Below are 27,126 nucleotides of genomic sequence, written 5' to 3'. Positions count from 1 at the left end.
TGGATCTCATTGAGATCTCTAATTTTGTTCAAATACCTTTTTTAATAGATACAGTACTACATATCTACATAAATAAAGTACATAAAAAAAAATTATATATATTTATAATTTTTTTTTTAAATATTTTTTTCGATCGAGATACGGTATTGTTCAGTCTATCTGAAGATCGTTTAACGTGAAACACCGTGTAGTAGACGTCCGTGTTCCATCTACTTTATAAAAATATATATTCGCTCTTGATTCCAATTGAGCACGTTTGCAGCCTCAACGCATCTATATAAGACTTGCACTGATGAAGGGCTAGTGTTGCGCGAAAGCTCTGCTAACTTTTCTGGCTGTTTACTTTATCGTTTTGATTTAGCTTTTCGCTTTTTTTTTGTATCTCCATTGAGATCCAGCCACTGATACCCACAGCATTGTCATTTTTTCAGTAATTTGCCTTTGGATTTATAAATATATATATATACATATGAATACAGGATTAAGATTATAATATACAGCATTTAAAATTACCCACTATTAATTAATCAAATCACTTTAGATTAAGTTACTACCATCCTGAATTTGATTAGGGTGATTACTAAGCTTTCTCTCAAAATATGTCCAAGAGTTACAGACGGATGTATCTTTGACATCCAAAGGCAAGGAATGCTAAATTTACCCGAATCCATACTTGTTATATATATTTGGCTTATAATTATATAAGTTTTAATTGAAACTCTTAAACTATTTTCCCCTTTAGAATGGTAATGGTCATTTTATCGTCATTGATATATTTTCAATTGTTTTGTGTTAGTTCGATTAAAGTTAAACTTTATTCAATTAAACATGTTGTTTTGGGTGGTTATTTTTTTGCTGCTGGTGGTATCTACAATATCTAAGGTAGGCTATATACTTGGGGTAAATGGGGGAACTTTAGAGGGGTCTGCCAGTGCCAAGGCAGTGTACAGATAGTCTGTTATAGGTCATTTTGTATTGCTTACAATGTGCTAAATCATAATTATAACATTGGTTGCTGGTGGTATCAACAATATCTAAGCTAGGCCAGTTGGGGGAATGGAGTCTCTAGTCGAACTTTAGAGGGGTCTGCCAGGGTCAAGGCAGTGTACAGATAGTTTGTAATAGGTCATTTGGTGATTGCTTACAATGTGCTAAATCATAACATTGGTTGCTGGTGGTATCTACAATATCTAAGCTGGGCTAGTTGGGGAAAGAGGGTTTCTAGTCTAACTTTAGAGGGGTCTGCCAGGGCCAGGGCAGTGTTCAGATAGTCTGTAATAGGTCATTTGGTATTGCTTACAATGTGCTAAATCATATAACATTGGTTGCTGGTGGTATCTACAATATCTAAGCTGGGTTAGTTGGGGGAAGGGGGCCTAACTTTAGGGTGTCTGGCACTTGCGGTGCAGCAGACAATTAGTCTGTTGTTATCCATTTAGTATTGTATGAACACAACTTGTTCGTTTGGAATTGATTTTGAGTGGTACCTCACTCATCTATGCTAACCCCATTTTAGGCCCTCCCTCGGGGGGTCTGGCGGGCCTTTTGCAGCAGAGAAAAAGTCTGTCGTTTGTGATACTGTTATAAGGATGCCAATGGGCATCCCATGGTGGTAAAATTAGGTGGTATCTCTCTCATCTAACCTGTGCCGATTTTTTAGCACGTTTCGGGGTCCCCCCGGTCTAGACGCAGCAGGGGGTACCCGGCAGACTCCCATTTTCATTCACTTCAAGTGACCCCCAACACACTCAAATAGTCAGATATTGGTACCTAGCTCATCTAACCAAATGTCTCTGGGCTGCCGGTCTATTATTAGACATGGCCCAAGTTTGTACAGCCAGGCATTTGTTTTTATGTTCACCAATTTTACATGCTTGAAATATAATATTTATCTAAAAGAAAGAAGTACATACACATGATGGGTAGATGGGCCTAGACCTATGTAATGTTATAGTGAAAAATAAAGAACTGTGTGGTGGTGGAGGTGAGAGAGCATTTTTATAAAGAGGTCCAAGATCTCAAACTCGCATATTTTATGTGATGTTTATATAGTTTTATACAGATATTTATTAATTAAACTACAAACATTTCTACATATGTGTATGAGCAAACAAGATCAAAACAACACATTTTACAATTATATGGTCTATGGTACAGCTTATTTATTTGTGCTTGTGTAGTAAATGTCTATACAGAGTAAAGAAAGTAGTTTTTACTTTATTCTCTTATTAAATCAAGTTCCCAAATGTTCCTCCAGTTAAAGACAATACAGTAGTTTAGTTATTAGGTGAAATAAAAATTGGCAATGTGGTCTTTGTTGGTATGGTAGACATGTTCCACACGCCATTTTTGTTTAGTTGTTCAGTGCAATCAATTAAATACAAAATGTTACATACTTACTGCAGGTTCATAATACAAGGTTTGCTTGTAAAACAAAAATCATACTGTGATACATTAAACCTATGGCTAAAAATAGGCCTAGTCTCCTGCAGTCTATTTATTTACATTATATTTTTGTACTGTATATTATTGTTACTACTCTAGGTCTAAATATCATAAAATGTATTTTTTGAACAATTGAAATGGTAATATGATGCATTTCAATCAATGCACAGCATAATTATTTGTATATAATATAATGATTTTTTATTCGTTTAAATATGCTTTAAATTTAAAAAATGTCCTGGATATTTATTTACTGTAGTTGTGGGCAGCATTTAGTTCAAATCTATATTTAAATACAGTACCTATTCAAAGGTAAAATTCAATTTACAATTAAATTACATTAAATACAATTATTAATAACAAAAAAGACCTAATGAAGATAAAGTATTCAATACAATTCTAGTTGCATTTAGTGTCCTAAACAACAAACTATACCAAATAAATAAAAAACGATTGTCTAGAGATTAAAAATTTTGTACAAAAGAAAAGCACTACTGTATACATAAGAAAGCAGCATTAATCTTGTAAAAAAAATCTTTGTAAAAACTTTAAATCAGCCAACATGGTATTCTAATGAGAAAAAAAGCCACAACCTCATACCATGACAAAATACAATTGCTTAAATTAAGGACTAATATACTGTAGAAGTGAATATTTAAATGGAACAGTGAAATAATTGTACAAAGGAAAATATTGATTTGGTTCAGAAGAAAAATAGAATCTGAATTTTGATGACGCCGTTTATAGTAACCAGATCACATTAAGAATTCGGAAATTCCAGCCTGTATCTGAAGAAACACCAATGTTAAATTCATGACAAACAATATAGCAGCACCCAGCTCCCCTTCAGTAGCTCAAAAACTATGGAAGAACCAATACATTTGTTATCCAAGATATTATTGTCATACTCCTTAAGTTTGAAAACTTGCATCAAATTATCGTGCCCGTGAAATTAATTTTCATCGTCTTGGAGGGCATTGCGTTTGTTCAATCTTCATCTTGGTTGGTTTCTTGGGTGGATCCTCACATGGAAGGACTACAATACTAGGTGTAATACTACAACCTGCATGTAATTCATGCTCTTTACCTGAAATAATGTAAACAGATGTTTAAGAAAAGAAATAAAGCAAGCTCAGGCCTTTTCTTTTGAGGTGCCCTTGAGGAGTGTGATTTAAATTTGGTAAATTTCTACACGCCAAAATACAAACGGCACACCTACAGCACCCCTGAATGTATTGAGGATTGCAATTTGTAGCACACCTACAATTTTAAAAAGACCAGGCCTGCAAGCTATCACAATTAAGGGGCTATACCTGATGTGAGAGTTCGGGAACCAACAAAGTGTAATCTTATCTTATTAATAGGAATGTCCCCTGAATCTTGCTTGACTGTAGTATTAGAACAAATATTGCACCTGACATAGGAAAGTGTCCCCTGGACATATATATATTATAGTGGATGTTCCAGTATGTATGTATTTAGTATGTTATAGTTTTCAATGGTATATTCTCAACTTGAAAGCTCTGTCTACACTATCACATCAAATGTGTAGTGATATGATGTCATCATGCTCAAATAACATAAAGTTTTATAGTTTAGACAGAACGTAATATGTTTACCTGGTGCAAGATTAGCCATAGCTGCTAAAATGTTGTAATTTACAACTGGTTCTGCTTCAGTGATCGGCTCCCAGCCCACAGGAGGTGAAGCTGGTGGCGATATTAGAAACTGTTTAGTTGGTTTCGGGGGTTGAAGCGTTGGATTTACATGTACTGACCTTGGAGGCTGTAAAAATAAAAATTTGGAACATGAATAACAATTCTACAATTTGTCTACAAAACAGATTGCCATTGCTTGAAAGTGAAATTGAGTACTCTTACTACTAATATTAGTCAAATCTAATTTTATTTAGCTTACAATAAATATTTTTAGAATAATATTTTTGTGCCATTTAGGTGGTACAAAAATGATCAACAATTTGTATCCATCTTGAAACATTTCTCAAGATCAAGAACACCAAAATGGGTAAAAATGGTAAATAGAAAAACATTTGATTAAATTGGTCATTGAAAATAATTTTATACTAATTAATTAATAATACTATATTAATTAACACTAATTTTTTTATAATACTCATGTATTTTTATAACTTTTGTATGTTTTTGCTATGCATTGTATTTGCGAAATAAAGTTTTTATATAATACAAATTTAAGAAACTGTATGAACTAACTATCAACAGACATTCACAGGTTTCAATGTATAATTCTTACCTGAATGAAATATGACTTTACTATTTTTCCATTGATTTCCTTTTTGTGAAGTGCTAAGTGTGCCTCAACCACCTGTTCAGGTGTTTCATAATTTATTCGTATTCTTTTAAAACTTGGAAAATATTGAAACGTTACATTCTCTCCAAACGCACAACAAGTGTTCTCAAACATTTTCTGAAATAAACATCACAAAAAATTAGTTTTCTCATTGATCCGTAACAATTGGGAAAGCCAAACTTGTGGGAATACATGGTTGTGTTTTTGTACACATGACCTAATTTTTGTTCAATGTAAATGGGTAGTGTTTAATCTAGAGTCAATACAGTACGGAATGTAACCCAAATTGAAATCTATACAATAATACAATTCATTATAAATTATTTTTACAAACATCCACATTATCAAGAGACAAAGCTGGTTATGTTCATTATTAATACCCTTTGAAATAAATGTATTTATTATAATAAACCTTTAGGGTTGAAAAATGCAGATCATAATATTATTATTAGACATTAATTTACGATCAACAAAATTATTAAAAATGGTATTTATTAACAATCATTAAAATGAATGTGCTTTTATTATTGGAAACTGTACTTCTTCTGGTGAACTTTTTTGTACTATAATTGTGTATACTGAAATTCTATTTCTAAGCTACAAATTCCAAATATATAGGCCTAGCTCATTAGCTAGCAGCAGACTAAACGGAAGGAAATGTCATTTAACAACACATGATGTTGTAAACAAGTCGTTTCGTCCCTGTTAGAAGATTAGCTTTCAACGTCTACACACCTTAAGTAAATCGTTTTGGAATACTTCATCATCTATATTAGTAGCTACAAGCGATGTGGGTAAGTCATAATATTCAATGTCCAGTGATGATTGATTAGACATTGTCCTTTCATCAGGACCATTGTCCATCGTTACTTCTTCATCTTCATCCTCTCTTCTCCAATCCCAGTTCTGTGGCCGATCAACGAACATCTGTTCATCGCACATTGTTTCTCGCAAAAATACAGAATTTTGCACTTGCTATTTTTAAGTTAATGCCTTGGGAAAACACAAGAATAACTAAAATGAATTTACAGCATAAACAATTTTGTTTTTGACGTAAAACAATCAAATTAAACTACTGATTATTCACTCCGTCGTGCTGTTGTGAGTGTTTTTTGTGTCAAAATTTCACAGAAAAACGCCCTCTTACGGGAAAAGTAGAGAAAAGAACGTCATCCCACTGGCTTTTTGACGTCACAAAATCAACGAATTACGTAATCGAAACTATTTCTGTTGGATATTTTCGTGTGGACGTATCGTAAATCCGTTTCTATTAGTACTCTTACTATGATTTATGATTAATCATGCGTTTTTGCAATGAATGGACAACATACCTGCCCTGATTAAATCACTGAATCTATAATTTGTTTTTAAAATGACAATGCGGCACTTTAATCATGACTAACCGCGACTACAGTACAGTATTAATAAGCACATTTTTGATCGAAACGTCGAGAAACTCCCAGTTCTTTTCAGAACTAATATACGTGATGTACCGCAAACTTTCAAATAGATTTCGCCATGCAAACCTTCAAACAATTATGATGGTAATGATTTTTTATTAAATTGCTGTTGTTATTTTTGGTGTTACACACACACATAGCCCACTCTTGTTTCTGGTGGTGAGGTTATTCTAGTGAATTTGGCAGTCGCCGGGAGACGATCCCCTACCCTTCGAAGAGTGTGTACGTATCTGCGTTCTTATTGTGCATACATGCCCAACGGCTTAACGTCTCATCCGAAAGACGGTGTGGTACGATGTATTCCAACCCGCAAGCGGCGATGGGATTCGAACCGTGGACCAAAGGAAACCATGGCATGGTCTTTCACGGCCAATTCAGCCCACAACATGGACCACACACACCAGTTAGCCACCTGTGCTGTGTGCCTCTCTCTCAGCTGCAGCTAATTAATTTTAATAGATACTTAGGCCTACTTGAGTATAATTTTTTTTTTTTATTGTTATTTTCAAGTGAAATTTCAATAATAAGTTTAATCAGAATCATAATGAATACAAAGTCGCTCTATTGATTCATTTCAAGACACAAAAAACAAGCATACTTATTATTTCTTGAAAGCTGTATTTTTAATCGTGAAATCTTAAACTTGTTTTGTTTGAAATTTGAATTCCGATGTTACGTAGACTTAATAACTAGTGTCTGCGAAAAAGGGGAATTAACTTGTGTTGTGTGTCACGTGTGAACAGGATCGGAGAAAAGCTGAAGATCACCAACCGCTAGAGGACAGTATAGCTAATTATTTGTAGCGCCCCCTCTAAACCGCGAACTGTATCCATGGATACCGAATTATTTATGCTTAATTACTGTTATTATGAATTCATACACAGGAACTACTTTACTGTTTTTAATATCAATTTTAAATTTCGAGTAAACGCCATTCTAGATGATGACAATTTAAATAATATAATATAAATGTTTTTTAATTGAATAAACATAACGCAAATTGAATGTATATTAATTTAAATTTTTCAAATAAATTATTTGTTTACCGTATCAACAACAAAGTAATTCGGTTCATTCGGCCATTTTTCTTCGTAGATGGAGGACGTGAGTTGTAGATTCTTTTGTAAAAAATAAACGTTTTTGTATACATTAGTTGTTTGACATTGACTGAATATATTTAAGATAAAATCTATTTATTAACATTAATAAAGAAGAGGTAAAAATGACGACTGTATTACCTCAGAAAAGTGGAACGTACACGTTTGCCAGTCAACCACGATCGGTGCCGCAACAGCGGAAAAAATACAGAGAACCTGCTGCAGCTGCAGCAGATCAAAACATTGGGTAAGGAGATTGATTATGAAGATTGTAATTCCTAGGCCCCTAGTCTAACTTCCATACTATAGGCTTATGGTGATTAGTTTAAATAGAAATTTTTGATAATTTTTTATCTCTTTTGCACAATATACCTACTACCTAACTAGCCTAAATATTATAGCAGGTTAACTGAAAAGTTTGAGTCCAATCCTGCTGAATGTCTTATAATATTCTATCTAACCTAGTAGGTAGTAGGCTTATCTAAGTACTATATAAAAATAGGGAGTAGAAAGGAGGCCTAGTTATCTGTATGTAGATAGAGATTGACCGGAGCATAGGTGTAGAGAAGCTGTACTGTACGCAGGAGGTCTAGAGTACTACTGATTACTGACTGTAGGTAGAGTAACCTTATTAAATTATAAATAATAATACTGTATTAGTATTTTATGTTTGTTTTCTTGTTTTATATAGAGATGGATTGTACGGAAATATTATGTACGACAGAAGAATTGTCAGAGGAAACACATATGCCCAACATACATTGCCAGCAGTAAGACACTAAAATACATTTACACCATTCAGTAATTAGGGCCTAGTCATATTCATCCAAGGTTCACCACATGAAATCTTAACCAACTTTTCCAAAACTATCTAGTTAACTGTATACCTACTTTATTATTTAGGAATCCATTCAGGTGTTGCACTCTGTCTAGACTATCAAACTAGCCTGAACACACAAGTGTGATGTGCCCAGATATGGTAGTGAATGATATGACATCATAATATACATATAAGGGTACATCTCATTTTTTTGTCACATAACATTTGATAGTGTAGACAGAGCTTAATGAGTAGATAAATTCATATTGAATTAGGAATGTTTTTGTATTGATGATAGTGTCCTATTCTTATCTAGACAGCACAACCTGATCCAATTGAAATACAACGACAACAGGAAATTAGGAGGAGAAATGTGGCTCGAAAACGAGCAAGAGATCAGTTAAAGACACGATCTCCAGAACCAATAGAAGGCCGTAAACATATTGACGTTCAGACAGAGCTATATCTCGAAGAATTGAGTGACCGTGTTGAGGAGGCAGACGTTGACTGCCAAACTGACGCCTTCCTTGATCGACCTCCTACCCCACTTTTCATACCCGCCAAGACTGGAAGAGATATTGCTACACAAATATACGATGGAGATGTAAGTTAAAGATCTGTTTACACTATCAAACTATTTGACAAAAAGTGTGGTATGCCCAAATACGGTAGTGATATTCTTAAATATAGTAGTGATATGACATCATCATGTCCATATGGCCACATCACATAAAGTTTGATAGTGTAAACATAGCTTTAAATGTAAAATCATACATTACATTTACATTCTTTATGACACCTTTAAATGTGTTTATTAAACAATTTCTGAACCATAAACTATAAGTTATGTTTTATATTCTTTTTTCAGTTGTTTGACTTTGATTTAGAAGTTAAGCCCATCTTGGAGGTGCTAGTTGGAAAGACTGTCGAACAGGCTTTACTAGAAGTTATGGAAGAGGAAGAGCTTGCTAACCTCAGAGCTCAACAGAGAGCATTTGAGGAGTTGCGTAATGCAGAGGTTGTAGAAACACAGCGTCTTGAGGAGCAAGAGAGACGACACAGAGAAGAGAAAGTAAGTCTACATTTTTTTTTTTCTTAAACGTTGTTGATGAAGCATTTTATTCTCATTATATTTCAAGGAGGGCGGATCCAGGATTTATCAAAAAGTACAGTAGTTAATAATAACCTCTTTTATCCACCCCTGTACATCATATTCAGGATGGCCATGATGACTTGGTTGCTTATAATAGTGACTTTAAAGCTCTCTCTCTCTCTCTCTCTGATGATGTCATATCACTACCATATTTAAGCATATCACTACCATATTTGGGCACATCACACTTTTTAGTTTGATAGCGTACACAGAGCTTTACATAACATAAACTTCAATCTCCATAAACAATCAATATAACCAAAGCTTTTTTTAAATCAATTACTCTGTTAAATGTTGCTTTCTGCCAACTAACTAATGAAAGACAGATATTAATATATTAATGCAATAATCATTTATAAAATTATTTTTTATTTATTAGGAGAGGAGAATGAAGCAACAACGAGAAGTTCTTAAGAAAGAGCGTGAAACCGCAGACAAGATTGCTGCAAGAGCGTTTGCACAGAGTTACCTTGCTGATTTAGTGCCCTCTGTATTTGGTACACTTAGTGACAATGGCTTCTTTTATGATCCAGTTGAGAGGGATGTTGAGAACGGATTTATGCCATGGATTATGGAGCAAGTTGAGAAGCAGATTGATAAATCTATTTTAGGACGTACCATGTTAGATGGTAAGTGTACTTGCTTTATAAAGCTCTGTCTACACTGTCAAACTTTATGTGACAAAAAAAAAGGTGATGTTCCCATATATGGACATGATGATGTCATATCATTACCATACTTGGGATATCTCTACCATATTTGGGCACATCACTTATGTCAAACTAGTAGAAACATTTTTTTGGAGTTTTTTTTTACTCTTTTGATCTGCCGAGTGGTATACTTGGCACTAGCATTAGCAACCTCTTCAGATATAATTCACTGATTGAATGTTTATCTTTTTTATAGCAATTATAAGAGATGTTGTAAAAGCAAGGGCAGCAGCATACTTTAAACTCGAAGAATCTCAAAGAGACGCAGAGAGAATAGCACAGGCAGCACAAGCATTGCTAGATCAAGAATTAAATTCAGATGCAGTTGAGGTATGTGCATTTAAAAAAATCCAAATAAAAGAATTGAAAATATTTTTGGAATGTTATAAACTAGTAAATGAAATTATTTAAATTTTCTTTTTCATTTGTATATATTTATAGGCTCATATTTTATAGTTTAGCTTTTATTTTCAACCTGTTATTGGTGTTTTACACTGTTGGTTTGATATAAAGAAAGAATAAAGAAAAAATATGGGCCGAAATAGTAAGCCTAGATATTTCGAAAAAAAACAACGCTCATTGTTTTGATTAGGAACTCATAATACGAAAATTAAATTTGTTTTATATTGTGGATTAAACATTTAAACACACCTATTTCCATATATCGAAGGCCAGGTAGCAAGCCAGGCCATGTAGTAGGCTAGGTAGCAAGCCAGGCCATGTAGTAGGCTAGGTAGCAAGCCAGGCCATATAAAAAGGCGGCGCTCAGGTTTGATCTGAGCAGTTACACTACAGGCACATTTAATCAAACCATTTTATATTTATTTTATAATAAATTATTAATTCTTTTTGCAACATTTGTCTTTTCTATCAGGGGGTTGATCAAGCTGAGCCAGCAGCAGAGAGTCAACCAGAAGCAGTAGCAGACACAGGAGGACCAGTGGAAGGGGAAGGAGAAGAAGGAGGAGGGGAACCAGATGATGACGAATAAATAAGCAATTTCACATAAATAGACCTCCTTCCATCTGTTTAAAATAATATTACCTCTTACATTTAACATTAGGTGCCATTTAAGGAAACTGATTTGGCGAACAATTTAATGAGAATCTGTACGTAGTATGTATAAATAATATAGAACATATTTGGATTATTTTTGTGAATACAGTTTATATAAAATGTAATTGTATAAATATAAATTATAGTTTGTGTATTAAAATCATCTCTGAATGTAAAATGTAAAAAATAAAACGTTTTGTTGTCAATTAGATGTTCTGTTTTCAATTGATTTTGTATGTTAGTTTTTGTTGTCAATCGAGGTTTTTTTGTAAACTGGAGAAAAATTTCGGATTGTGTATAATTATAAAGGGTCAGTTGTGCTATGCTATTTTAAAGATGTATTGTCCCTTTGTAAAATTTCCAAAAAATAAAAATAAAAAGATTTCGAAAAAAAGTGGGTCATTTTGAAGTATTATGATAGTTATTAACTTTCACCAAAAATTATTCGAAAAAAAAATAATTTAACTGAAATACAGACGTTTTTTGGTTCAAAAAATAACTTTGACTTCCAGTCAAAGTTTTCGATCAAAACATATCTTATAATGCAATGCGCTTATTTGGCTACTCTGTATGCATTATCATAAAACTTCCTCGCGATCTGTGTGAAACACCCTCTCTCAACCGTGACGAGTTGTAAACAATCCTAATTAGCATCATGCATAATGTATACTCATGGTTTGAAATCTTTGTTTACTTTCGCTCGCGACTATTTTCCAGACGAAATGTAATCAAATTAATTTAGCTGTTAATTACAATTAATTAAAAGTGTTGTTTTTGGCTCGAATTTTCGACTTAAAGTGAATAACTTAAATATTACTTTGATATGGCCAATTAAAATTTAGTATATTTTGACCTTCATTTTTTTGTGTTTCAAGGGACAATACATCTTTAAATCACCTGTATTTACAGAAGTTGGGTTGTGGACAACTCTAAGGCCGCTTTTTTTTTTAAAGACCCTAGCTCGATTTATGAGCTCTCTGCCTACACTATCAAACTTTATGTGACAAAAAATATATATAGACACAAAGACATATCATTTCCATATTTGACCACATCACACTAGTTTGATAATGATAGTGTAAACAGAGCTTTAGAACAATACAAAATAACAAAACATTTTCGATTGTGTGTTTATTTGCTTATAAAATTTACAATGTTGGTTTCATTAAGCTACAAACCTCAAAAACATTGTTGCCTGCCTGTTTAAAACGATAATAAAACTTTATACAGTATATGCTATTTTGACGTTGCCATCCATTATGATGTCGTTTCGCAAGATTCGTGGGATGTGTTTGACTCGGGTGATTCTTTTGATATCATTGGTTCATCTTCAGAATCACTATCGCACATCAAACTCGACGAGCTAATATCATCAACATTAATGAGTTCATCATCATCTTTATTCTGTGATGACGTCGTGTCCGCTTTCGTCGGATGACGAGACTTAATATGCCGTTCTAAGTCACGTCTACGCACCAACACCTTGCCGCAGAACTCGCATCTATACGGCGTTTCTCCCTCCGCGTGCAGACGGATGTGTTTGTTGAGGTTACTTGGATCTCCAAACGGACGCAGGCAGACTTTACACTTTAACGGCTTGTAACCTGTATGTGTTCTTAGATGAATCTTAAGTCCATATTTTCGAGAGTAAAACTTTCCACAATAGATACACAAATGTCCTCTTTTACTTTTTGAGGCTTGTGGAGACGTATTCTGCAAGAACAGTTGTGGTTCTTGAGGAGGCTTTTGGTGTTTTGTGAGTTTTGAATTACTAGGGCCTGAACAATTGTCTGTCGGATATGTGGGTAGGGTATGAAACGGCCAATGTCGGATAACACCAGCGCTAGATGGCATTGATCTATGATCACTTCCTCCTCGAAATGAAAAATCAAGTGGATGCCTGTGATGTGACTCAACTGCCGGTGGGATATCGATATGATTATGAGTGCAGCAGGCACAACCGTACAAAACGCATGGAGGAGGAGCGTTGAGATGATGAAATGGAACTGCGCCGAGAGATGCAGGCGATAAATTGAACGATGGGTTGATTAATCGAGAATGTAGCCGAGATGGAAGATCGAATCCTGAAGGCACTATAGGAGAATTGTTCGTTTCTAATTCAAGCGGCGAGAATTGTTTTCCAGATATTTTATCGATCTGATCTTTTGCTTTGTTTGTTTTTACCTTCAATCCTCGGTGGTTTTCCTCGCATTTTCTTACAGGTTGAAACGCACGAAAGCCACGCGATGGTGATTCATTGTGTGTCATCGTATGATGCGCCAGAGACCTCAGCAAAGAAATATCAAACATAGGATTCAAATAGTGGCTTGTTTTGGTTGACCATCCTAATGGAAAACCTAAGTCAAATGAGTTCTTAGAACAGGAGACAGGCTGACATAAGGAGAGACGCATGGTGGTTGCTTTCAAAGAGTCACTGCCACAGTTAAACCGTATGTGCGCTTTAAGCGTATTTGGATGATGAAATGACTTGGAACAAAACTGACAAATGTAGCGCAGCTGACCTAAAAGATATAGAATATAAAAACAGTTATTAGTAGGCCTATACTAAACTGTGTGAACCATTGTAGAGCGGTCTAGAGATATGACATTCACAAAATATAGTGTAGAGTTACTGATGAAAATGAAATGAAAAATTCTGACAACAATGTTGCGGACAGTAGAACCTTTCGATTTTACGTACTTCTCATTCGCGCGAACATTATTGTTTGACCAATGATCAAGCTAAAGAGACCTACTCCTTGACATCCAGCAAAAGTAAAGTCCACGTCCATACCTATCGCTTTAGCGCGTACACTGTTGTGCGTACTAGTTTCTCACTATGACTGTTAACAACTTTGTGCATCAATTTTCCGATGGTTTCAAATCAATTAAATCGAATAAGTTGTAATACAATACGACAAGCTTTTCTCACATTTTTGCGAATATTAATGGAATGACATACCACTGAAACACTTTAGGACGTAGTAATCGATTTCGGTTATCGATGATTTAAAACCTCCTAAATATTTGGATGTTTTACGGTTGCTTGCTTGAGTTTAGGGCCCTTAGGAATTGTTTGGTCAAAGAAGTACACTGTGTCACAATGGAGACAAGTTAGATAAAAAAAATGTTTAAAAGAAAAAGAGACTTAATTCTAGCTGATAGACATGAACATTTCCGCCAGTGTATATAGCGTGGGTTCCCATTAGGACGTAACGCTAGGACGTAACGCAAAGACTTCAAATTACTTGCGTTACTTTTACGTCTTTGCTACGTCCTATAGTGGGAACCAAGCTTAAGCTTAAGATTGGTTCCCACTAGCGACGCAACGCAAGGACGTAACGCAACGCAAGTGAATTTACCAATCACAAGCGATGGCTTATTCGGGTTTGATTGCCAACTGTCTATAACTTCGCTTGTCATTGGTTAAAACGCTTGCGTTACGTTTACGTCCTTGCGTTACGTTCTAGTGGGAACCAAGCTTTACCAACAATGTATAGTACCAAATTATGTTTCCAGACTTCAGATTTGTTATCAGTTATTGCTAAACAGTAGTATGGACAGTCTAGTCATTAACGTTTGGTGTTAACAACTTTTGATGCTGTAGTGTATTCTCAACATCCGCGCGCGCGTGTGGCTTTAACGATAAATGTACAATACCTTATCGAATCTATAAGATGACCGTATAGCCGGGTTGCCGTGCCATATTATTAAAAGTTTGGCATAAAATTCAGAAAAGATACATCAATACAAACACTAAACCTGATGTACCTTTTGTTTTGTTTGACAACTAAATGCGAGAATTTGAATGCTAGTAAAAAATCGTATTCAATTTAAAAACTAGTATCATATTATTATAGTTCATACCTTATTTTTGCTGCTTTGAGTTCGTTGTTTGTTTCCAAATGTTACGGTTTGTATTTAAGACCCACTGCTTGTATTTGGCAATTTCATTTAACTGATTATATTCGAAAGAGATGGTCCGCGTCGCACAGCACACCGTGTATCATGTGAAACTTCGTTATCCTAGAAAATCACTTTAATACTAGCGATAAGCTGGATAACCAATGAAGAGGTCCCAACTCGAGCGAAACAATAGCAAACTATCTATCCATAGTTTCCGATTATCCTATCGAGTATGTTTGGAATGCGACAAACAACAGGTATTCCATAATAATAAACGTTGATAAGCCCGGATCGATATCAATTCTTTTCATATGTGAAATAGGGAGGGGACACACACTGTTTTGGACAAAAATCCGCCTACTTTGTCACGACACCTGTTGTTGCGATTTCGATCTGCCCAGCGATAGCTTTTATCTTTACGGATTATAACAGTAGACATACCATTACGGTGCTTTCTGCTACCTTCATTAATTATTTATTATATATTTGCTCGATTTGTTTACGAGATTGTTATGCTATCATCAAAAACATTTTTAACGTATTCTAGACCGATTTTTTGAAATATTAATCGTTTCCGATAACAGATAATTTGTTTTTTAAATCTACATTTAAACAAGACTATAAAGTTAACATCATCATTAGTCGTAACAGATATCGAGCTGCCGAGTTGTATTTGTTTAAAACTATAAATATAATTCGAAATGATCTTCATTGATGAACGATTTAATTTTAATTTTATTTTTTTTCTAAATAGGCCTTACTACAAAAATAAAATAAACAAGAAATATTTCTAACAAAAAACGCTGCTCGCTTATTGAAAAATATTTTTTATTTCAAATGTTTTTGAATGTGTCATTTTATTGTCACATAATAGTTATTTTACCTGAAAAAATGTAATTTAAAGCAACAAATACTTCTGTCTGTCAGACAATGGTTTTTAGGGTTCTTTTCTCTTTTTATATGTGAATAAATATTTTTTTTTTTGGTTACAGATGTGAATACTCAATTTCTGTCACTAGTTAATTTTATTGCTAAGGTCAAGTCTAGGGGTCACTTCATCACCCTAGATATTTCAAGTGTGAAGTATCCTATTACAAACACAAACTTTAATGGACTGTTTCGATAATAATTCAATGAATATCTGACAGTTGAATATACCAGAAATGCTTTGGGATTTGTAATTTTAGCATGACATGTCCTAATAGACTCTTTTCCCAGACGTTTTTTGGGTCTACTGTAGCAGCTGGAATCAATAAATTATAGTGGAGTTTCCATTTTCGCAAAACTGTCGTCCTTAGAACTATAACTGCTGCTTGCTTTAGCTTCTGATTAAGTAGTAGTAGTAGTAGTAGTAGCGGGCTAGAGCAGCAGCGTGAAAATAAATATAATTCGAAATGATTTTCATTGACGAACGATTTAATTTTTTTAATTTAAAAAAAAAAATGAAATGAATATAATTCGAAATTATTTGCATTGAAACAGGGCCGCGGTAACATTCAGGAGGGACCAATACATGTTTCATTAATCATGAATATTAGCTTTGTTTATAAAAAAAAAACTTACCTGTGTGGTCACGTGACGGTAACACTGGTAGAATGTTCATTATACGCTGCAGCTTGTCTGAATACCAAACAAGTAGCTCTTCGCCGATGAGTATGCGCCGTGTTGTCCGGAGTATAACTTGTCCGTTTGAGTTGGTAGAGGCCTCCGTGTTCTGTTCATCGTCATTCCGCGCGGCACTGATAAACCGCATCCACCGCTCGCCGCTTCCTTGAGCTCCATCGCTTGAGACTATTTTACCCCCTACACATTTAATCTGCAAACAAAATATCATTTTTGATTTGTACGATAACATAAAATACGCTGTTCGGGTATCGAAAATGTCTAGGAAACCTCCTCCCTCCCACCCGTTATTGCCTGGCAAAATATACCGCGTACCTGGAGCTTTGTTTGTTTGTTTTATTATCGATGGAAACAAAATTGTAAAATTCAAAAAAATTCATTTGGTCGTGCAGCGCAGACTCATGCACAAAAATGCAGAAAATAAGACTATACATTTCACATTTTGAACATTTGTTATTTATTTAAGTATATTATTATAATTATTATTACTATTTATTATTATATATTTGTTGTTTATTTTTATTTCAAATAGACAATATTGGAAATACCAATACAAATAAATAAAGGTTCATGGAATTAAAGAAAATAGCAACACGTTAAATTGACGTTAAATTATTAGCGAGAAGGACGTATAAGTAGTACGATGGGAATTTAATGCTTACCAATATAAAAATCTGGTTGTTGACAGTAAATATTAATGGATTTAGTTAATGAATGAATGACGTAAGGTTAAGAATTAGCAAATAGATGGTATTATCAATGTAGAAGAATTCATTTATTAATCCTAATTTACAATTGACTTGGCGAATGTTCTCACGGTGTTGATTGACCGTTATATTCAGCCTTGTTATTGTGATCGTAACTAAATCTCAAATAAGTTAAGCATAACACCAACGGCTAAAGCTCTTCACAACTTAATTTTAAGCGGGCTACAATGCTGGATTACAAGCGCTTATTTTGACTGCTTTTGTTGTTTTTACCTTTATGTAAAAATAAAAGTACCTGCTGAAGCTATACATTTTGTACACCACTTGAGAATTCACCAGCACCAAGTGATCCTTATAAGTTCTTTTTTAGGGTCAGTGTATTCATTATCTGGGAATAATATACCCTCTGGAAATTTCAAAATCCTTTGCCTATGGGGACCTAAATTGTGTAATTGCCGGTATTGAAGCTACTACTAAGGCCTACCGTGAATTTCATTACAGTTTTACCGTGGACCTAAAAATTAAATTAAAATTAATAATTTAGGTCCATGATTTTACATTCAGGTCTATAATTTACAGGTCTCCTTTTAAAAATAATTATTAAACATATTGATTGTTTTGTTTGGTTCCAACCTCCTCTAAATTCATAATAAATAAAAATTTTATCACGAATAATGAGGAATAATTTTAAAGGGGAAAATATTGATATACTATCACCGATTTTTTTTAATAGAACGGATTTGATTTTTTTTAAAGTTAATATTACTTGTTACTATTTTAATAATCATTGTGCAAACAATATTACATTCAGTGTATTTTTTGTAGTTTCCATTTTTTTAAGTCGTAATATATCGCGTCTGTAAACGTACTACATCTTACTTTGAAAAAAGTTATCTGCCGTTTTCGAAGTACGAGATTAAGTTGAACAATTAAGACAACGTTGTTCTCACGTAAAATTGCTAAATGACGTCACAGCAACGAAACTTATTTTTTAAACATTGAAAATGAATTAATATAAATGTATATCTTACCTGTAACATATAGGGACTAGTACGTTCATCCTTCATGCAATCACCAATACGCAGTTCGCCCTGCAACGAGCCCAACAAAAAATCGCCAGGAATCTCAGAAGCACACAAGACGCCAGTGTCGTCACCATCTCTACCTAGGCCGGCAGCATCACCCCTCAGACGCCGCAAGACATGAACATTTCCACCAAGCATTTTTTTTTCTTGACTTGTTGTCAGGATAAGAACACCTTGGTGAATGATCGGCATAGTGGGTGCGCTCGTCTTTTCTACTTGTAACCAGAAAGCGGGTGGGAAAAACTAAGTTATAAACAGCTGTTTGTGAAAGAAAATCATGACAAGTAGTCCAATGTCATTTATCGCTTTTATTTCTAAAGCAGTTTGGTTTAAGTCTATAACTTGTTGAATGAAGTTTGCTATTATGTCAATGACTTGTAAAGTTACACGTATGTGCGCACATTATTACATTACAAGGAACATAATGACATCCGTCTGGCCTACGTACATGATTCTCGTCCTGGTTTCTGCGCATGTACACACTTCTGTTTAACTTAAATTGAGTATATTAACCTTCAATGTCTTATCCATCCTATCCCTTTCATTTCCCCTTTTCGGTGATTTAGGATTCACATTGACATCAAAAGTCCTCCTTTGGGTCAATCCAATTAATGGAACACTCCAATTCAGGAACACTTTCCAGTGAACGAACCAGGAGAAACAAAACAACATATTATCATTTACTACAGTCAATCCATATTAAGAGAACGCCATTTACGGGACACTGCTGTTTATTAGGTCCCGATGGCGCCTTCCCCCCACCCCCCCCCCCCTTTTTTTTTTGTTGGCAAATTGCCAAGGATAAGCCGTAAGCGAATAAATTCACTATCCTTCTTAAAGGTGGCAGTCCTGTTCACAAGACAAACATATACTTAAGATGCTGTACATAGATTACAAGTCTTTGGGAGTGAAGTTGAAGGCTAAATTGTCATTAGAAAAAATCCTGACATGACAGGATTTGATAGCCGTACATCGTAACCACCAAGCCACACGAAATCGGTGGATTTGTGCTTAGGAAGCTGACCTTGTTCTTTTAAATGTGAATCGTCTTATTTCCCCTCACCCCTTCCCCCAACCCCTGCTTTACTAGTGATACCATTCAACCCACTGTGGTGATAGATACAATGCATTTGCATAGCAGCAACATTTTGTATTGATTAGACGTGGATGTATTTGCATTAACCAGTATATGTACTAGTACTAATTGATTTTCTTTCATGTTGTTTAATGTTGAAGGCTAAGAATTTGTTATTCCCATGTACGTTTAGATTTAATTTTTTTTTGTCCCCTTCATTATTATCCATGAATGTTTTGAAACAGATTCACAGATAAGTAAATTTTGAATAGAGGTGTATAATTGTGTCATCTCCTATACTTTAGGCCTATAATATCATGGAGGATTTAATTCATTGGATAAGTAAATTTTTAATAGAGATGTATATTGTGTCATGGAGGAAGATTTAATTCATCGGTTATAATAATTAATATATGATCGGAGATTATTTTTATTCAATAAACGACAATATCTATCTATCAACCTAATATTTTTCGAATCTTCCATTTGCACGACTAGAAAACTGAAGGCCTATTAAAATTATATTTTCCCTCCCACTATCGATTTCAGTTTATCGTCAACACGATCGCAACACGAACATTTTAACCTAAACCTGTGCTAAATAAATCGTTCAGTGTATTAAAAATAAACAATTCAGCAACCAGTGCGAAACTTGTAACTAAGCTTACGCTTCATTTAAAACGTATTATTTTTAAAATAACTTCAAAACGGCATTCGATAAATCGGTAACGTTCACCGAGGTCGCAAAATATCGAACGACTAGTGTGAAATAAAGTAATAAAAACAAATAACAGCGCATTGCATGAAACGAAGACCGGCAAACCTGTTGATAACTACCCGGCATATCACCTTGTTTTCCCGGGTTTGCCAGCTGGTAATGACGCAAAATCAATACAAATTTCATTTATAAATCCTGCGCCTGTTTAAACATTGAATCAAACCAGCCAACTCCGATTACCATTGGTCGATTGAAACACCACCGCTATTACCGTTTTCCACACACAGACAACAAAACCCCAGGCTTAGGTGTGTATGATTAGGGCCTAACAGTTGTTCGTGTTTACTTACAGTGTTCTGTTTGTTTACTTGTAGTATTTTGCGTATTGACTTGGTGTTTTGTCCGTGTATATTTTATGTTGCGCTTACATAATTAGATTCTACTCATTGTTAACAAGTGGGCGACAGACGCATTTTCTGATTAGATATTCAACACGCTAATTAGGTTAATTTAGGCTGCTATATTAATGAGTTAATTGGTCACCCGAGGCCGAGACTGAGTTAATCAAAATGTAGAAACATTAATCGCACCAGGAAAGAGTGTAATTTCACTCTTCCCTGATCCTTCCCTGATGATCCCATCATGACATTAGTGTTTTTAATCCGGGAGATTTGGGTTCTCATATTGCCAACTTACGTCACAACATTAAATTGTTCTGTTTGTAGGCCTACTTTTTATCTAATTCCTATTTTACTACTGCAGTATTTACACTCTTTAAATATTAATTTAACATTTCCAGATAGAGTATATACACTAAACTGTAAAAAAAATAAATAAATTATTTAAAATAAAATTTCAAATATATTCTCAGAAAACATTTTCTTCATTTTTTTACAATTAGTATTGCAGTGATTCGTTTTTTAACACAATTATGACAAAATTAAAATTAAATCAGATGTTGAGAAAAAGCTCAAATTATTGTTTTTTTTTTAAATCGGAAAGGTATAGGACATAGGCCTAGGCCTTGTTTTGCGCAGATCTTACTAAACGTTGATGTACGGAGGCTGTGTAGAGTAGTCTTGAATATCTCCATGAAAGACTTAATTTAAAGATGTGTCCACATAAACATGAAAAATAAAGATTAATAATTCATACTTAAAATAGACCATTTTGCGGTTTTAATGAAGTTGTTCACTTCTGGAGAAAAAAAATTAATACACTTATAAAAAGACAAAAGAAATGTTTAATTAAGTGTTTTTTGCTTTCAATTACATTTTTTTTTTCAGGTAAATAATTATTTTTTTCGATCCAGGTTTTGGTGAATTTTTTAACTAGGCATATTATGTGACATTAAAATGGCATAAAAAAAAATTTGGAAAAAAAAATTTAGGAGGACAATAATTATATTTGTGAACATTTGTTATTTTAATAATAACCTATGTCTATAAAACCATCATCCATAGTATTCACTGGTATGGGTATAACCTTATAAAAGTCAGGCCAATTCCATCCTCCGAATCGTTTAGTCTTCATTGAGGGCAGTAACATACATTTTTCAAGAATGTGTGGGAATTTTATACAAAGAAAACACATGTTAAAAACGAATACACGAGGCAGCAACAAAGACAGTCGCATGCGTGTTGATATAACATATACCAAGTACTAAATCGTCTTAAAGACTTAGCAATGATGCAAGTTAGATAATAACGCAGTTTCTATAAACAGACAAGTGAATTAGCAAGAATCAGTGAAGAGAGTACGTTAAACAATAGGCGACTTGTGCCGCTCATATGTCGCATGAATACACGTCAATCGACTGCCAGTTTTGGCAGTTGCACCCGAATCGGCGCGGTTACACGCGTCATCGATAACAATACATCGTATAGGACATAATCTATATTTGCCATGTTCCGTTTGTATGTCTGTAAGAAAGAGTTAATTGTCACACAAGTGGATGGTGTGTTTGTCCTGCATTTAAACTTTCTAAATTTATTTAATTTTAGATTTAGTCGATTTACTTAAAGAATATCCGTTTAATAATCACATCACTTACCACAAAGTGGGCCTTCTGTCTAGCATTATTCAGGGGTTCAAATGCGAATGCCCTTTGGGACTAGAATAATATGAAAATATAATGAAAGTGTTGCATTGGATTTATATAGATTATTATTTTGCACGTCGCTTTGAAATTAATGAAATGAAGAATAAAGGTGTCAAAACTTGAATTGAAAATATAACAATGAGTTGAACAATGGTCTAGTCTCATTCAGTGTTTGAAGTTAAATTTAAGACAATGATAATAAGTGGAGATACATATAGGCATATTTTTTCGAACTCCTATTTCGTTAGTTTTAATATCAACATTTACGTTAAGGTACATTATATCAACACTTCAGAGATCATTATAGGCCTATACGTACGATGAACTGACTGGTTAAGCTCTCCGTCTACACTATCAAACTTTATGTGACTAAAAATGTGTATATATGGATATGATGATGTCATATCACTACCATACTTAGGTATATCACTCTACCATATTTTGGCACATCACATGTACTTTTCTGTCAAACTAGTTTGATAGTGTAGAGACAGAGCTTTAGTTTGGGTTTGGAGAGTGAACGAACGCGTCGTAAGTTTCAGATAGGGGCAGGTTTTGAGTTTACTATTTATATTATTTTTAGTGGTTACTATGATGCCATCCAAAGTAAAATAACATAGAAAATAAACATGTAAAGTAGACTATACAGGCCTATATATTATTTGTATTATGACCGGATGAATTATGACTAAGCACGCGTACGTCACGAACGTGACAAAAAAGCACAGGCAAGTCTTTACATTGTTTTTTTTTTATCGTCCCATCCTAAACCGGTGACAGAATGCATGTTAAAATGTGTGTTGAAATTAACACAGTTTAGCCATGACAAACGAATAGATGAAATTGAAGGCCTAGAATTGATAAACAATCGCAGACCAGACATTTTAAGTAATCAGTGCTAACAATTACATACGTTTAACGTATGGGAATCTACCCAGCTGGGGATACACACTGAAGATCGTAAGGCCGTTACTTTAACAACAGTCACTTTAGCTATCAGGATTGTTTGCTCGGTTTGTTTAAATGATGCCATTGGGAGTTTAACGCAATCTGTTAGTAGTTTACCCATGTTTGTTTATTTCATCTTCATTAACTGATGAATAATACAAATAATATCATTTTTGGTGAATAATTATCAGCCATTCGTGCACAAACTGCCATCAATATGAAATAAACTGTGTGAAAGAAAACAGGCTTGCCCCGAGTTTAATTTAACGTTTGGACGGTTATTTATTTATACATGATTTCTGTCTTAACCTGGTAGTAACAAAAAAATTGTCCCCGTTGGCCGGAAAGAAACTACACGCGGGCTATGTCACTTTTTCGAGCACGGGTTCACACACGTATGTGTTTCAGAAACAGCGTATGAACGGTTCTGTTCTTAACACCTATTTCCACGCCTTTTTATCTAACCACTGAACCGAAATCTGAGTTCAGTGTGAACGTTCTTTAACTGGTAATTTCTTTAATTAATTAAGTTTTTTTGTAACGCGGTATACAGCAATTAGAATTGGTCATAGGCTATATAATTTATATTAATTTCAAAAAGTCATTAGTTATTTAACAGGCTGCGAGACGATCTGTTCCACGCCCTTTAACAGACACCGCGCGTCGCGGAAAATAATATATAGGCCTACATAGTAATTTACTGGTTGTTGCCGTCCGCTCCACGTTTTGTATTAAATTGTCATAAGAATTCACATAGATTCTATATATTGATGTTTTTCGTGTATCTTTTACCGCTTTCCGTTACCGTTCTTCTTCTTACCGTGTTAGTTGGCCTTTATTATGCGAAAATCTACAGAATTTACAGTTTGATGCAACAATGTTCTTGTTTTCGTGTGTTTATATTATAAATCTATGTTTCTTAACCCCACCCAAAATGTATGCCTTTAATATGACTATAATTGTAACGTCTACTAAAAAGAGGGCGCATTAGCAACATTCGGTCGGAGCCGAGTTGAGGGAAAACCATTGAGACAGTTAAAATTCTAAACAGCGCCCTCTTTAATGTTTACATCTTGTAAAACTTTTTAAAAAAAGTTTTACAAGATGATGTTTAAAAACATTTTTACTATTTAGACTCGAATGTCACTAGATTCACACCTTTGTTGTCGTTCGAGCTAGATTCGAGGATGTCCCGGTTTTCCGCCGAGTGCTTCCTTAGAAATGTTGACTGGTACATAATTCATTCAATTTAGATGGACATTCTCCAATAAAAATGTTATAAACGGTAGCAATTCGTGGAGGAATCTACAACCACTGACAAGTTATTGTTTAAATGTAAAAAAGTAGGGCCATGTTTATTCACTCCATTAAAACCAATGATTTAAACGTATTAAAATTCTGTAAGAATATCATTAATCATAAAGTTATTCCGAATGATACTGTGTGTCTACATTTTGTAGGAAACTGCTGTCAACCCCCTCCCCCTTCCCAAAAACAAGACCTACTTTCTCTATATATAATATAAAAAAAAAGGGGTGTCAAGTTTGTTCAACTTGACACCTAAATGTGAATGAACCTCCACAGACCCATTGCTTTTGTTCTTAAAAGTGTATTTACATGCGTTTACAGACAATTTGAATTTGATTTATGGGTGCGTTTAGAGCACGGTTGTGTTGCAAATTAACTGGGCTCCCTGTGCTGTCTGGTTCTGTTTTCAAAAAGGTGTAATATGTTAAAGATTTATACACAATTACTTTTGTTAGAGACAGGAAAGGGCTAACACGTATAAATAAGCTTTTTATGAAAAACCAATGATTGATTATACTACTTTTAAAACTATGCTGAATTCTATTTATATCAACATAACTTTACTCCATTTATTAATAAATAATAATTGACTGTGCAGTAGTATTCAAACCGGGTGAAGTAAAACATACGATTTAAAGTACGACACTCGTTCATACGTGTGTAACCCACAGCTAGAGGAATTCGGCAGTGAATCATTACTAGTCAAAATATTTGTTTTATGGTTAGCGCCATCTGTGACCCACAACCCATAACTGTTATTTACTGTGTTACTAAATGAAGCGTAAATTAAAGACATCCGAACTGACAACGATCCAGTAATGCTATGTACACTGGTGAGTCTGCACACAAAAAAACTCAGTATATAGGTAGACGCGTAGATTGTTGACGTCGTGTGAACGTACGCTGCAATCGACGCGCGGTGTCGTTGGTGAAAATGTCCTGGACGTTTTGACGGCGGGGAACAAGCGGACGGAATAACTGCAGGTGACGTCAGCTGTCTGTTGTATTATGACGTAGGCATATTGCTGTACACTACTTGTATATGCTTTGATATTACTTTGCACAAGTATTTACATTACCAGTCTTTGGGCAAACATGCGATAATGATGGTATTATAGTATATCATTCATATGAAGAGTTCGCATGGGAAAATTATGTATAGGAAGTATTGTAACGTATGAGCAGCTCCTGACACCTACTTGTGATCTCATTTGTGATAAAATATAATCACATTGTAAGTGTTAAACTTGGAGATTTATGATGACGTTTTGTCACCTTGTTGAACGCGGAACATTTCGATTGGATATTTCACTCCTCACTTGAGGTCCTGCAGTGTCCACTCCAGACATACATGAGTGACCACGTCGTTTGGTCGCATGATTCATTCAAACGCGGTGCAATGTAGACTGTGTTTAGACATTGAATCCTTAATCGCGTACGTCCGCTGGCTATGTCTCTGTTACATCTGGGTTCCACTTCTTTGAAGTTACCCAAACTGATTCGTCTTATAAGTGTGTTCATCTTGTCTATATTTGGAATTATACAGCTCCAGTTCCTTGGCTCTGTGGAGAAATTAAAGCAACCGTGGAGTTACTCTCAACGACCGTACATCAATATTGATATACGAACAAAAGAGGAGCACGTTAAAGACACGGCTAGGGATATATTGTACATTGATGTTGAGGATGATGAAGAATGGAAAACAAACAAAAACAATGTTATTATGCTTACGAAAATGATGAAACCTGTTTACGCTCGACTTGGGAGGCAGCAGCAGTTGAAAGTGAGTTTATTTACGTCATATTTAGGCCTATTAAGACATTACATTACTCATTTGATATAGCGTTCTTAGAATGAAACCATTATCAAAAGCGCTGTACGTCGACATTTTATGTATTGTACAGTTTTAACAATAGATAACAAATATATGTTTAAATGCATTTGTTATCTTGTAATAACAATATGGTAGGCCTACTCATTTTCATATAAGATAGTGCTGACATTTTGACCGTCATGTTTTTTTATGTCTTGTGAAAGACGGTACCCAAAGTACGGTTGTTCACGGTCGATAACTACCACCGGTTGCTATGGATACAATACTGGTAATGATGAGGTATTAATGTGAATTAATGACCTACAAAGGTCAGGAATCAACGCCTGAACCATGACATCTCTATTAAACAACCTGTTGCTCCGTTTGATAGATATGTTAAGCTTTGTCTATCAAACTTTATATGACAAAAAATGTGATGTGCCCATATTATAATGGATGGTGTCATATCACTACCATATTTGGGCATATCACTACCGTATTTGGGCATATCACACTTTTTTGTCAAACTAGTATGATAGTAGTGTAGACAGAGCTTCATGCCGAATTTCTAATTGTGTTAGGGAATTCTTTCGCAATTTTAAATTGACTCGTTCAAATCGCGCATAACAGACAGAAGATTATGCAGAAACTTGAACAGCAGAAGCTCCTTCAGGACATCCCTATTCATGGGTCACTTTCATGTTAAACGAACAGGGGAAATGTTTTACACTAATAAGGGGACACTTTGTTAAGTCCTGACAGTTTCCCTTTAA

At 34.6% G+C, this 27,126-nt stretch overlaps 4 protein-coding genes across 5 annotated transcripts in view; 2 read left to right on the top strand and 2 right to left on the bottom strand.

Moving 5' to 3' along the window:
* LOC140055068 (probable methyltransferase-like protein 24) overlaps positions 1-27,126 on the top strand; it is a 46,879-nt gene that overhangs the window by 3,999 nt on the left and 15,754 nt on the right. The window contains exon 2 of one of the 2 annotated variants that reach the window (XM_072100253.1): positions 26,087-26,323. In XM_072100253.1, coding sequence (XP_071956354.1) covers positions 26,264-26,323 — 60 coding nt within the window. In that variant the 5' untranslated portion in view covers positions 26,087-26,263. Of the gene's footprint in view, positions 1-25,534; positions 26,324-27,126 lie in introns of those variants that run through there. The other variant, XM_072100252.1, reaches the window with a different exon arrangement.
* LOC140054964 (calcipressin-2-like) lies at positions 2,138-5,880 on the bottom strand. The gene is made up of 4 exons (XM_072100107.1): positions 5,509-5,880; positions 4,717-4,890; positions 4,065-4,230; positions 2,138-3,532 (listed from the first exon to the last, which is right to left on the bottom strand). The coding sequence occupies exons 1-4, from the start codon at positions 5,713-5,715 to the stop codon at positions 3,405-3,407; spliced, it is 675 nt and encodes a 224-aa protein (XP_071956208.1). The 5' UTR covers positions 5,716-5,880; the 3' UTR covers positions 2,138-3,404.
* LOC140054395 (radial spoke head protein 3 homolog B-like) lies at positions 7,321-11,224 on the top strand. The gene is made up of 7 exons (XM_072099373.1): positions 7,321-7,577; positions 8,022-8,100; positions 8,467-8,754; positions 9,019-9,222; positions 9,683-9,932; positions 10,210-10,343; positions 10,888-11,224. Exons 1-7 carry the CDS (start codon positions 7,456-7,458, stop codon positions 11,002-11,004), a joined length of 1,194 nt encoding a protein of 397 aa, XP_071955474.1. The 5' UTR covers positions 7,321-7,455; the 3' UTR covers positions 11,005-11,224.
* Positions 11,963-18,823, bottom strand: LOC140054617 (PR domain zinc finger protein 13-like). The gene is made up of 3 exons (XM_072099678.1): positions 18,337-18,823; positions 16,539-16,791; positions 11,963-13,591 (listed from the first exon to the last, which is right to left on the bottom strand). Exons 1-3 carry the CDS (start codon positions 18,580-18,582, stop codon positions 12,327-12,329), a joined length of 1,764 nt encoding a protein of 587 aa, XP_071955779.1. The 5' UTR covers positions 18,583-18,823; the 3' UTR covers positions 11,963-12,326.

The sequence above is a fragment of the Antedon mediterranea genome, chromosome 7, assembly GCF_964355755.1.
Source record: "Antedon mediterranea chromosome 7, ecAntMedi1.1, whole genome shotgun sequence".
Classification (NCBI taxonomy): Eukaryota; Metazoa; Echinodermata; class Crinoidea; order Comatulida; family Antedonidae; genus Antedon; species Antedon mediterranea.
Note: the sequence above shows the minus strand (reverse complement) of the source record. Positions and strands in the feature narration are given on the sequence as shown.

Excerpts from the sequence above, each read along its gene's own strand:
- LOC140054964 (XM_072100107.1), bottom strand. The coding sequence starts at position 5,715 with ATGTGCGATGAACAGATGTTCGTTGATCGGCCACAGAACTGGGATTGG. Across the intron at positions 4,231-4,716 it reads TAAAGTCATATTTCATTCAG|CCTCCAAGGTCAGTACATGT; the intron begins GTAAGAATTATA and ends TTATTTTTACAG. Across the intron at positions 3,533-4,064 it reads TATGGCTAATCTTGCACCAG|GTAAAGAGCATGAATTACAT; the intron begins GTAAACATATTA and ends ACATTATTTCAG.
- LOC140054395 (XM_072099373.1), top strand. The coding sequence starts at position 7,456 with ATGACGACTGTATTACCTCAGAAAAGTGGAACGTACACGTTTGCCAGT. Across the intron at positions 8,755-9,018 it reads CACAAATATACGATGGAGAT|TTGTTTGACTTTGATTTAGA; the intron begins GTAAGTTAAAGA and ends TTCTTTTTTCAG. Across the intron at positions 10,344-10,887 it reads TAAATTCAGATGCAGTTGAG|GGGGTTGATCAAGCTGAGCC; the intron begins GTATGTGCATTT and ends CTTTTCTATCAG.
- LOC140054617 (XM_072099678.1), bottom strand. The coding sequence starts at position 18,582 with ATGCCGATCATTCACCAAGGTGTTCTTATCCTGACAACAAGTCAAGAA. Across the intron at positions 16,792-18,336 it reads CTAGTCCCTATATGTTACAG|ATTAAATGTGTAGGGGGTAA; the intron begins GTAAGATATACA and ends TTTTGTTTGCAG. Across the intron at positions 13,592-16,538 it reads ACCGTCACGTGACCACACAG|GTCAGCTGCGCTACATTTGT; the intron begins GTAAGTTTTTTT and ends TATATCTTTTAG.